The sequence below is a fragment of the Populus alba genome, chromosome 1, assembly GCF_005239225.2.
Source record: "Populus alba chromosome 1, ASM523922v2, whole genome shotgun sequence".
NCBI lineage: Eukaryota > Viridiplantae > Streptophyta > Magnoliopsida > Malpighiales > Salicaceae > Populus > Populus alba.
Window position 1 is genome coordinate 11497462 of NC_133284.1, and position 12682 is coordinate 11510143.

Consider the following 12682-nt stretch of genomic DNA (forward strand, 5'->3'; position numbering starts at 1 on the left):
TTCGGGTCTTTATTACTAGTATTGAATTACTACAAGGCAAAGAACCGGCAATGTTTTTCAAAAACTACACTCTGACTATAATTGATTTGATCAGAAATCTCGTTAGTTTCTCGCTGCTAAAGAAATATGAAGACCGATGCAACGAGGGACGGTGATCGTGATTCGTGAAGGTGGCACAAAGCCATGCAGAAGCAACTCTGCTTCTTCTTCTTCTTATATAGAAACTTTTGCTAATTATGATTCTTCTTCCAGCTCGAACTCATCAAGTGTAGCTGTTTATTGGGAATCCTGCAAAACTTTTTTCCAATGTGTTGATTTGGGATCAGAAACTGTTGTAGACAAGAAAGTTATGGAATGGGAGACCAAGATAAACAGAGGAGATGTGGTGTCTTCTAAGGAGTAGAGACACAGGTCGGGAGCTCCCTAAAAAATGATGGCTTGTTTCAGCTTTTTTGGTTTCTATTCTGTGCTTGATAGCGTTCTATAGGTTCTATATTCCAATTCTATTTTGATTCGTCTCAACGAACTAAACTTTAGTTGCTGGTTATTATGTCCAGGATTCAAGGCTGTTTTTTAGACAACCTTGTGCCAGATGTGTTTTTTCTTTCTGATTTCATAGCTAGCAACTGGCCAACTTTTCCTCATGTTTATTTGATGATGATATCGTCTGATTAATCAACCAACATCGATTGCTAATAATAAAATGGTGGGAGGTCGCGGTTGAGGAGGAGAATGTGGATGTGCGGGTGGTGCTTGTGTTCGGGGTGATTATTGTAATTATCGCCTATTTGATGATGAAGCAGTAGTGCAACCTATGAACCAATTATTTTCTGTATACTATAGTTTTGCATTGAGCAGTGTTGATGGCTCTTCTCCTTTGCCTGCAAAATCCAATGATATTGCTGCAAACAAGAATGGACAAGGGATGTGATCTGCCTTCATACAGTGTTTCCCGTTCTTAAATATTTCTAGCAGCTGAATTAATTAGAGGAGAGGAACAGAACACCTTTTTGGTTTTAATTATCTCTTTCTATATGTGTGTGTGTGTTAGGAGTAATGTTTTCCTTTTTTTTTTTTTTTTTTTCTTTTTTTCAAGCAATTTATGTAATTGCTCTCATTAAAGAAACAACAAATTGACAAAATATGAAATGCTCTTTGCTTTTATTTTTCTATGGTTTAACTCTCTGCGAATTCAAATCCAAGATGATAACCTCGAAAATAGACCCACATCCCACCTAAGTCAAGATGTCAAGGTCTATTTTACAGAAAACAGGACTGTGATTGATATTGATTTTTTTTGCCCTTTTCTGAGAATTAGAAGTTTTGATCTGCATGCTATTTAAACTGATGAGGTTCAGCAAAATTGATCTTATACCATGATAACTTTGTTAGTGTTATGTTTTGAAGTAAAAGTTCATCTAGGGAATCTTCACAAATACAGAAGGATGGCAACTGTACAAACTGCTAATCACAGAAAGTAGCAATGAAATTCTACCACGTATTATATAGCGGTTAATTTTTGAATCATGGGTTGGCAACCCTGAACAGACGCACATATACGTATATGAACATTGTTGCAATCACTCTATAACTGCTTTACATTTTGCAATTTCTCTCTAATCTCCTGCCTTGGAAAAATCCTGACTTGAAACTCTTGTCTTGGCCACATGTTGATATTTGGTAAAATGGCACCAACATCACTGACTGCACGTTTCCAACAATCTGTCACTCCTGCTTCTCTTAGAGCCTATCTTGCAGAGTTCATCTCCACTTTCTTTTATGTGTTTGCAGTTGTAGGATCTGCCATGGCTTCAAGTGAGTGTTGAATAACACTTGTATTCTGTTTAGTTAAAAGGGGTTGTCGTGATTATCCATTTCTTGTTGCAATATGTCAGTCTAAATAATCCTCGTTTGTATTTAAATCAGTATCGTTTTCTTCTTTTTTCGAACGCAATACTAACATGTAAAATGGAAATTCAGGACCATTTGTCAATTCTAGTATGGTTTGTTTGATGATTTGTAAACAGAATTGAATTGGTTGGTCATGAAACAAGCTTAGTTGTGGACTTCTGTGGTTTTGTTCTAATGACATGCAGAGGTACTTCCAAAATATTGATCTGTGGTATCATATCAGAGTGACTTGCTAGAAAGTTTAGTCCCTTTCTTCTTCTTTCGCACTTGAAATACACTAGAAAGAGAAAAAGACATGATTTAGTACTTTTCTTGCAAGTAACGGTTGACAAGTTTCAAGGCTGAGGTTTGATTTGGGTGTGTATGTCAGGGAAATTATTGCCAGATGCAGCAGCAGATCCATCCAGCCTAGTGATAGTCGCTATTGCGAATGCTTTTGCACTTTCCTCGGCGGTGTACATTGCTGCAAATGCCTCTGGAGGACATGTAAATCCTGCTGTCACTTTTGGCATGGCTGTTGGAGGCCACATTAATGTGCCCACTGCTCTATTCTACTGGATTTCTCAGTTGTTGGCCTCTGTTATGGCTAGCATTTTCCTGAAAGTGACCACTGTAGGACAGGTAATAAAATCCCTTCGCATTTTTTGCAAGTTGGATTGGATAGCATCTTCTACCTGATTGGAATTATGCTCTAACAATATTTGCTTACGTTTTCTTGTCCTGCACCATCACCAAGATGTAATTTCTATTCTGGAATTTTGTAGCATGTTCCAACCTACACAATTGCAGAGGAAATGACAGGATTTGGAGCATCCCTGCTAGAAGGTGTGATGACATTTGGTTTGGTGTACACTGTTTATGCTGCTGGAGACCCTAGACGTAGTTCATTGGGTGCCATTGGACCTTTGGCAATAGGTCTCATGGCAGGAGCCAATGTCTTGGCTGCTGGACCCTTCTCTGGTGGCTCGATGAATCCAGCATGTGCATTTGGCTCTGCAGTTATTGCCGGAAAGTTCAAAAACCAGGCTGTTTATTGGGTGGGACCCTTGATCGGAGCCTCAGTTGCCGGGCTTCTCTATGACAATGTTGTGTTCCCTACTCAAGCTCCTGATTCTGTCGAAGGTGTTGGAGTTTAATTGCGGTTTGCTGTGATTGAAACTTTGCTATATGTTTTCTTATTATTTGCTGCTTTTTTGGTCTTATTTTTAATCTTAGTGATAACAATGTTCCTATTTATTTGACTTCTAATCGTTAATAAATTAATCACCATTTATTATTTGTCTTCTCGTGTATTGGAATCGTGGTTGTTTGCTCATGTTTACTTCTCTAGAATTATTCCTTTACTTGGTTTTTGGCCACCGTTTCTCACCATTTCCAGATCATAGCTGTAAGCACACATTTTCCAGAACAAACATGCGTTGCCTTTCCTTTCTTTTTCTTTTTTTCCCAAGAAACATCTATCAATCCATCCTAAAGCATGATAAAAATCGATTCTTATAAACTCATCAGGTCATCATGAGCCACAGCAAACCCATCTAAGAAAGCCACACTACCCTTCTTCTTAATCCGACCCAAAGCTTCTTGTTCAGCTTCCCTCATCTCCTCCGTGACCTTCCGATGCCCAGGGCCCCAGAAGTAGCTCGTGCTTGCTCTCGGATATAATGAGCCTATCACCACACAATCAACCCTATCAACAGCTGAGATTACACCAGCCTTTTCTGATTCAACTTGATGTTTAATAAACAAAATAATCATCATCAATCCATGCTTAGAGGCCCTGGCAAGCAGGTTTGCAGAACCTCGTTGCCCAGCAGGAGGGTAATGACACCAACAGCCAGCCTTTTGGGCTGTGGAATGTTACAAATTCCTGTAGAGGCAATTCAAACATTGTAGTTTCAGAAGTTTCATTTTATAAAAAGATTCGATTGATACCTGGAATGTCAAGGCAATTCAGGATTCAGTTTACACTAATTTCATTTTTTATATATATATAAATAACGTGAAAAAAGGGGTGTACTTGTACTTTTTATATTGATAATATTTTATTTTATATTCCAAAAAATAAATTCACTAGTACTTTCATAAACTGTTTTCTTATAGGATGACTTCGTTATTTTTCATTCACTTCTTCCATAGTTATATATTGTGAATCCTCTTTTTTAATCTTAAAATAAAGCAGTGTAGAAGATTCATAACCAAAACCAACTCTAGTTTTTCCAAAAGTTTTCTTCTCTCTCTAAGCCTTTTTAGTTTTTGTAGAAATTTGTTTGTCTTCCATTCGAGTCATATCGTCATCCTTGACTGATTTATTGATATCTTCACAACTATAACCAATCTTGGTTGAAAGCTTATAAGAGTGGAGATAATATCCATTTGCCTGTTTATTATAAAGTTCTTTGATATTTGTAACCACCCACTTAACTTGATGAACAAACATTTTCAATAAAGATTTTAAAAATTTGGCCATTACGAGATTGATAGCTTATAAGGTTAAGTTTTTCACTCCTTTGACATCTCTCTTCATCCTTAGTGAAAGAAGATTAACCCTCTTCTCTTTGTGACACTAGGATATAGTGTAGTACCATGACCTTACTTAATATATTATTATCAACCAGGTTTTTCACTACTTTTTTTTTCTTTATTTCTCATAAGAGAAGTTATTTTTTTAAAGATGTCTTAGGCTCTTTTGAACTCCTAGAGTCAACTTTTTTTTCTTTTTAGTAATGAAGTGGATATTACAGTTTTTTCATCATAGTTGATTTAAAATATACTTTGTAATGGTAAAACAGATTTCAACTATAATAAATAAACTGTTATCTGCCATTATCTTCCTCACTTATCAATTTAACAATACTTATAATATTGATGAAGCGTTGAGGATATAACACTATTTGCGTGTATCATGATTATCCAAGTATTATGTTATAGGTAGTTTTAAGGTCTATGACGTGAAAAATATATTGGATTTCATATCTTCTATATGTATCACAAGTCTTATCGTTTCCTTTAAATTTTCCTTGATTAAAGTATTAAATCATTGGAGCATTTGGGAAGAGTTCATTTATAGAAATCTTAAGCTTTTTCATGATTTTAAAAGGTGGTATGTTGATAGTTAAGCCATCATTCACTAAAATATAATTCATCATCTTTTTGATAACATAGCCTTTGATAAAAAATGATGAATATAGAGTTTTGATCCAAGTAACTAGTCTTTATTGTTGAAAGATATCTCTTTAAAGCATACATCGTGAGGTAGGTTTGAAGATTCATCACGGTTTTTTTTATGGCTTGTTCAGTAGGAGTTTTCACTCTACCAAATTAATGGCAAGCAACGAATGCATTTTCCATCTTTCTTAGATTTTTTTGGCATGTACTCATTCATTGTAATGGGTTTTCTTAAACTTTAAGATGGAAAAATCTCATTTTAACTAGTATCGACTTTCATTGTATCTTTTTGTGTATTCACTCATCAATTATATTCTTCACCATTGAAATTCTTATTATAATTGGCTGTGTCATCTATACATGTTTTCCCTTTTTTTTTTAAGAGTGAATAAAGTTTATCCTTTGTTGCCACAATTCTTAGATGAATTAGGCTTTAAGTAGCAACATGAGGTATAAGGGTTGTACATAAGCTTGACTTGAGAACATAATAAACCTCATAGAAAAAAAGGATGTTAAGTTCCATATGTTCAAAGAAGCTAAAATTTATTGTAGAAAGTGAACTTAAATTCATTATAGCCGTGTTGTTGGAAGCTTCTATTTCTTCATTGAAAACAATATTTCTATTTTCATGTAGCCTCATTATCTTGTCTTTTAACACAAAATATTTCTCTACGAGGTAGCTAGTCAAATGATGGTAATTGTAATAATTTAGGTTGTATATTTGATTTGTTTTTTAAAAGGTTTCAACTCCGGTAACTTGATGAGATTTGCTTTGAGCAAATCATCTAGCATGTTAGATATAAGAAAAAAATATTTTTTTTAATGTCAAAATGTAAATAATTTTGTGGAATTTCAAAACATTTTTTCAACTTAGAAAACTGAAAAAATGTATTTATATTATATTATTTTTTGTTTGAAAACAAATAACATAATAGAAATTCCCAAAATGAATAGTTTTTTTTTTTATTAGAAAAAAATTAAATAAAGGAGAAGAAAACTAAAAAAAATGAAAAATATTTTAAGCTCTTGGAAGAGCAACAACGAAGAAAGACTTGATCCCATACTAAGGCTCCGTTTGTTTGCAGGAAAGTGGTTTCCTTTTGGAAAGTGAATTCCGGGAAAAATGAATTCCTGGAAAGTGAATTCCGGGAAAGTATTTTCCGATGTTTGGTAGTGTTATGGAAAATGAACTGGAAAACACTTTCCAGTGTTTGGTTGTGTTATGGAAAATGAACTGGAAAATAATTTATTAATGAATTAATTTTTTTTTCAAGTTTATCTAATATATATAAAATATTTAATATAAAATATTTAATCACTTACAATTGTCATAACCCAATTTTGATCTTTTTATTTTTATTATTTAAAAAAAAAAGATGATGAAAAATAAAAATAAAATAAATGAAGGATGAATTAAAATTTAGGCTAAGGGCAACATGATTGGAAGTTTAAAGATTTAATTAAACTTTTGACTAGTTTAATTAATTAAATCAAGGTTTAATTGGAGAATTAATTTAATTAAATTTAGATTATTTTAATTAATGAAATCAAGAATTTAATTGAGTTTGAAGACTTAATTAAACTTTGATTTAATCAAAAATCCATTATTTAAATAAAATAAACAACTCTTTGCATTTTAAATTCACTGCTACAGTAGCAGCGAATTAAATTCAATGCTACAGCAGTGAATTATAAGTCGCTGCTACAGTAGCATTGCATTTTAATTCGCTGCTACTGTAGCAGTGAATTAAAATGCGATACTACTGTAGCTGTTAATTAAAATTCATTGGCAGCGTCCGCTAAGGAAAGTGTTTTCCTTTCTTTATCAGAAGGAAAACACTTTCCTACGGGGAAAGGGAAAGTTTAAGTTGACTGCCTTTGACTTATTTTCCTGATAGTCACCAAACATGGGAAAGTGAGGAAAATGAATTCCGGGAATTCATTTTCCTTGAAACAAACAAAGCCTAAGATTTAACATTGCGATCTAATTATATATTTGTTTAGTTTAAGTTAAATTTTAAATTGTTTTGAATATGATAAAATCAAAAATAAAAGCTCATGTTCATCAATAAGCAGATCCTAGAGCTGCGCTTTCATAGAAGAACAACTTTGATCTGAACAAATTTAAAGTGTAAGATTTAATTTGAACAGGTATAAAAGTACAAGGACCATGCATGATTTTTAGCCATTCACATAATCCATCCTCATCCATTATCGAGTTAAAAATAAAACCCCACAAAACCGCGCCCCCACCCCCCAACCATAAACCCTCTCTTCTCCACTTAACGGTCATCCATGGCACCTCAATCCCTCTCCGCATTTCTCTTTCCACTCTCTCTCCCCCATAATCTCACATACTTCACCCCTAAATTCCTTAGAATTTACACCAAACCCTCTCCCATCCTTTGCAAATCACAGCAGACGCCAGCAACGACAACCCACTCCTCTGTTTCCATACCCGACCCGGATGGCACCGGGGCAGCTGCTCCTACCCGAGGAGACCAGTTCCTTGAGCGTCAAAAATCGTTTGAGGCTGCTAAGTTGGTAATGAAAGAGGTGAAGAAGAGTAAGAGAAGAGAGAAAGGGAAGGCTTTGAAGTTCAATACGGCTGTTGCTAGTTGTTATGGATGTGGAGCTCCGTTGCATACCTTGGATCCTGATGCTCCGGGTTTTGTCGACCCGGATACTTATGAATTGGTATGCTGAAACAAAGCTATTTGGTTAAAATGGTTTTGTGGGCTTTGTTTATTTGGTGATTTTAGCAGAGAGACATTTGACATGGTTGGTCTTGAGAGCTGAGATGTTTTATTTTGAAATTGTGTCCAGACGATAAGTTAGATATCAGTTGATCATCACATGTGAGAGATTTATTGGCATGTGAAAAAAATGTGCAATTTTGATAATGTGAGAGTGGTTATTAAAGCTTTGATTTTCTTGGGGTTGCAGAAGAAGAGACACCGGCAACTTAGGACAGTTCTTTGTGGAAGGTGCAGGCTTTTATCTCATGGGCACATGATAACTGCTGTTGGTGGAAATGGCGGGTATTCCGGTGGGAAGCAGTTTGTTTCAGCCGATGAGCTTCGTGAAAAGCTGTCTCATTTGCGGCAAGAGAAAGCCTTGATTGTCAAATTGGTAAGTGCTTACTGTTTTATTACATTTTCTTAGGAAGAAGTTAATGCATTACTTTGAATTTTTTTGTTCCTTTCTCGTGGGTTGAAAATGAGATTCACAACGCCGCAAATTGTTGTTATGATGTGTTGAATACATGGGCGTCTGATATGCTATGGATCTCTTGGAGAAGTAGGTTGATGTTGTGGACTTCAATGGCAGCTTTTTGGCTCGCTTGCGTGATCTTGTTGGTGCCAATCCGATAATACTAGTTGTGACTAAGGTAATATTCTGCAGGTTGGTGATTTGCAACTTTGTAATGTGAATTTTTGGTTTCTACAGCAAAGTTTGTCAAATTCCTCATTGATTTACTTTCAGGTTGATCTCCTTCCTAGGGACACTGATCTTAATTGTGTTGGTGATTGGGTAGTAGAGGCCACTACAAAGAAAAAGCTTAGGTAAGTGTACCCACTCTGTATAGATCACTCAAGTACTATGGTGTTACGTGAGTTCATCAAATATTTCTTTGAAAAAGTTATGCATGTTGATTCCTTTTACTTGGTATGGAACTTTGAGGTGTTGTTTATATAAATCAAATTAAGTTGATTTTTTTAAAAGAATTTAAAACTTTCCATAATAAGGTTACTAGTATCTTATTATGACTTGAAAGCCTGGATTTGCATGTTACTGAGACAGATTGCTCTCATTGCAGTGTTTTGAGTGTCCATCTCACCAGCTCTAAATCATTAGTTGGGATTGCTGGAGTTGTGTCAGAAATTCAAAAGGAGAAAAAGGTTTCTACCTTTCTATTGCCTTGTATATATGTATGTTTGTACCCATAAATATGTAGCTTAAATTGCTACTATTCCACTTCATAACAGCCCATGGTTTGGCTGAACTTGATGGCAGTCAAATTCTACCATTTGGATCCTATTTATGAGTTGATTTCACATTACATACAGCAATGTCGACATGTAAAGAAGGCCAATGCAACTAGCTAGCCAAGCTGTCTTATTCTTGGTCATTGTTATATACCATCTCTATACCTCTCTCTTATCATCTTAATTTATTACTACAGACATGCCTTTCCTAACTTGCGATTGCATGATTAAACTTCGATATTATACAAGAATGATTTGTTCTCTTTTTTCTTGAGGTCAATCTATGTTCTGAATGCTAATTCTTGTGGTGCAGGGCCGAGACGTTTACATTCTGGTTAGTAACTCTTTGAATTACAAGCTTCACTTTAATTTGCAGAACAGACGTTTACAAGTTTCATGACCCTCTCTCAGTGATGATTTGAATGCTTGAACAGTGAGAAAGACTAATTAATGTCACCCCTTTTTTGTTTTCTTTCCAAGAAAGGGATTAAATTTGTAATAAAAAAAAAACAGAGAGAGGCTAAGAAGCAAACCCCCTTACTGATCAGAAGGTAAAATAAAATGCCCTCTTGCTAGCCTGTCTCCTAGTTTAATTGATTGAATGCACGAATTTATTGCTTTTATCATCATGGTTTTTGTACTTATTTTCTTTAACATCATTCAAGTTTGAATTCCTGGAGACATGGACTGGTGTCATTTTGGAATAATGCATAGACATATAAAATCATCATTCCATTCAGCAACATTTTTATGCTCTAAAGTTATAAGCAAGCAAAAGAGGCAGAAAAGGGCAGTTTTTACATGGACACTGTTTGCTTTCACAATAAGAATGAAAGTATTATATTTGATTAAACGTTTTATTACTAATTTGTTTGAGAAGTGGGGATATTTGGTCTGTCCAACCTGGCTACTTGTGATAAAAGTCTGTCTGTGCCTCAGAACCCCAAGTACCTGGTCTCAGGAGTTCATTGTCCGTGCTTTTCAGCAATTTTTTAATTGCTTAACTATGAGTTGGCTAATCTAATACTTTAATTTCACCTTTTCTGCAGGGTTCAGCTAATGTTGGGAAATCTGCATTCATCAGTGCTTTACTGAGTAAGTCAATGCTATTTCCCTATTAAGTGGAAATTTAAATGAGAGAAAGCGTGAGCAACAACTTGTATCTAGGGAATCCAGTTTCAAAGATAATAGGAAGGTCAAACTCGAATTATAACTATAAATTGTTCCAGAAGCATTATCTTCATCTTCCTTTTGAGTTAGGTTCATATCTTCCTTGACGTTAGACTTCACAGTGGGAGCTGATCAAATGTTTCGGTTTATTTATTTACTAATAATCCAACCCTGTAAGAGGGAAAACACACACAAACCCTCAAGCAGGATCCTTCTCTTCATTGATGTTTAAGATCCTTTGCAAGTCTTGTCCACTTCTTCCCTTTTTTTTAACTTGCATTCTTCTATACCTCAAGTCATTTAAAGAGATTTTTATTTTTACTTTTATTTCTTATTCGTTTTTCCCATAGTAATTGTTTGCCCAATCTTTTAATATTTGGTTATTGTTTAACATCAGAAACAATGGCACTTCGGGATCCAGCTGCTGCTGCTGCTCGAAAATACAAACCAATACAATCGGCTGTTCCTGGAACGACCTTAGGTCCAATTCAGATTGATGCTTTCCTTGGAGGAGGGGTATGCTGTTTTAGTCAGTACTTATATGTACTCTAGGATGCTTCCCTTATGTAAATACATTTTGTGTTTTGATAGTGGTTTTGGTGACAAGTTATAGCCTCTAATGGGCAGTAATGAAGTTTTTTGCTCTTATATTTGTTTAAATTAGTGTTTTTTCCAAGCCTATAACTCAACCTCTTTTTCTGCAGAAATTATATGACACACCTGGAGTTCATCTCCACCACAGACAAGCTGCAGTGGTTCATTCAGAAGATTTACCTGCTCTTGCCCCTCGAAGTCGTCTCAAGGGTCAATCTTTTCCTGTATGTACTCATCCAAATAGACTAAAACACTAGCCTTCCAACACTACACCATTTGAAGTTTATTAATGGCTTTTGACTGTGCTGTACCAGAACTCTAAGGTGGCCTCTGAAAACGGGATGGCAGAAAAAATCCAATCCAATGGCTTGAATGGATTTTCAATTTTTTGGGGAGGTCTTGTAAGAGTTGATATTTTGAAGGTTATACTCTGATCTTTTGGATTCTCTGTAGTCAGACTGATTTTCCTTGCCTGACATTTTTCTGGACTTAACATGCTGCAACTGTCGGTGCTTTCAGGTTCTCCCTGAAACATGCTTAACATTTTATGGTCCCAAGGCTCTGCAGATTCATGTAGTACCCACTGATAAAGCTGATGAGTTTTACCAGGTAATCGAAATTTGGTCTGAGTAATTATCACTCATGACTCATGCTTGTTTATCATTTACCATTCTTCTGGTGAATTACTTGCTGTGGGATCCCGTACTGTTTATTTTGGCATGGTTCAATGAAGACAGGAACGCTCATAAGGTTCTTTGTTTAGCCAAGTCAAATCATCAAGGGTATATACTTCTTTGTCCTTGGCTATTATTTGTCTTCGCATTTGACTTTCTTTTTATCTTGTAAACCAAATAGTTTTATTAACACTCTCTGTTGAACAATCTAAGGTGCACCAGTTATATGAATTAAATTTGATGGTGCATTAATAATCTTTGTGTGGTAAGATATTTTTTGCGTGTCATGCTGCACATAAGCTTTATCTTAAACTTCCTAGTGCCACTGAGTTTGAAGCGCAAATAGTTGTCCTGTGGTCATAATATGTGGACATCAACTCATACTAAGTGGTACTTCATATGTTGGGCAAAAAAATGTCATTTGGAAGACTTCATTCCCCCCCCCCCCCATTCGTTTATGTCCGCTGGATGTCTGGGTGGGCTTTTCATATTGCATCATTCAGAATTTACCATCTACTTTCCAGTGCTAATAAAGAGGCTTTACCTGCAGAAAGAACTTGGAGTTCTTTTGACACCTCCAACTGGAAAAGAGAGAGCACGAGATTGGAGAGGACTTGAATTAGAGCAGCAGTTGCAAGTAAAATTCGAGGAAGTGGAAAGGTTTAATCTACACTAATAATTGTTTGAAGACCTTTGGTTGCCTTTGCTTTGTAAAGCGGTCATCTAAGTCTATGAGTTTGTTCTTACCTTTTCCTTTGCGTGGACAGGCCTGCTAGTGATGTAGCTATATCGGGTCTCGGATGGATTGCTGTGGAACCAGTAAGCAAATCACTTAGGCGGTCCGATATAAATTTGGAAGAAACTATCAAAGAACTGCATTTAGCTGTGCATGTACCAAAGCCAGTGGAGGTTTTTGTCCGGCCTCCTTTACCAGTAGGCAAGGCTGGAGCAGAGTGGTATCAGTATCGAGAGTTGACAGAGAAAGAAGAAGAATTGAGACCAAAATGGCACTATTAGTGGCTGTGCCTCTTTGATGTGGTCTGTGCAATCAATGTGCACTGTTGGATAGATAAATATGTCATATTTTATTACAAATTTTGGAAATGTAACTTAACCGAAAATCTACCAACTTTGAAAGAAATTCGAGCTATTATATATGTAAAAAAAATTCCCTGCCAA

The 12682-nt window shown here is 35.6% G+C and overlaps 2 protein-coding genes across 2 annotated transcripts; both read left to right on the forward strand.

Moving 5' to 3' along the window:
• Positions 1-1685: 1685 nt before the first annotated feature.
• LOC118036029 (probable aquaporin TIP5-1) lies at positions 1686-3047 on the forward strand. Its single transcript, XM_035041722.1, has 3 exons — positions 1686-1815; positions 2282-2532; positions 2676-3047. Exons 1-3 carry the CDS (start codon positions 1686-1688, stop codon positions 3045-3047), a joined length of 753 nt encoding a protein of 250 aa, XP_034897613.1.
• Positions 3048-7290: 4243 nt separating this feature from the next.
• LOC118036030 (NO-associated protein 1, chloroplastic/mitochondrial) lies at positions 7291-12682 on the forward strand. Its single transcript, XM_035041723.2, has 13 exons — positions 7291-7773; positions 8023-8208; positions 8381-8467; positions 8563-8642; positions 8897-8978; positions 9379-9399; positions 10115-10160; positions 10633-10751; positions 10940-11053; positions 11144-11251; positions 11349-11438; positions 12054-12163; positions 12271-12682. Exons 1-13 carry the CDS (start codon positions 7372-7374, stop codon positions 12518-12520), a joined length of 1695 nt encoding a protein of 564 aa, XP_034897614.1. The 5' UTR covers positions 7291-7371; the 3' UTR covers positions 12521-12682.

Coding starts and splice junctions, on each gene's coding strand:
- LOC118036030 (XM_035041723.2), top strand. CDS start 7,372: ATGGCACCTCAATCCCTCTCCGCATTTCTCTTTCCACTCTCTCTCCCC. Junction 9,400..10,114: donor GCCGAGACGTTTACATTCTG/GTTAGTAACTCT, acceptor CCTTTTCTGCAG/GGTTCAGCTAATGTTGGGAA. Junction 11,439..12,053: donor AAGCTGATGAGTTTTACCAG/GTAATCGAAATT, acceptor CTTTACCTGCAG/AAAGAACTTGGAGTTCTTTT.
- LOC118036029 (XM_035041722.1), top strand. CDS start 1,686: ATGGCACCAACATCACTGACTGCACGTTTCCAACAATCTGTCACTCCT. Junction 1,816..2,281: donor AGGATCTGCCATGGCTTCAA/GTGAGTGTTGAA, acceptor TGTGTATGTCAG/GGAAATTATTGCCAGATGCA. Junction 2,533..2,675: donor AAGTGACCACTGTAGGACAG/GTAATAAAATCC, acceptor GGAATTTTGTAG/CATGTTCCAACCTACACAAT.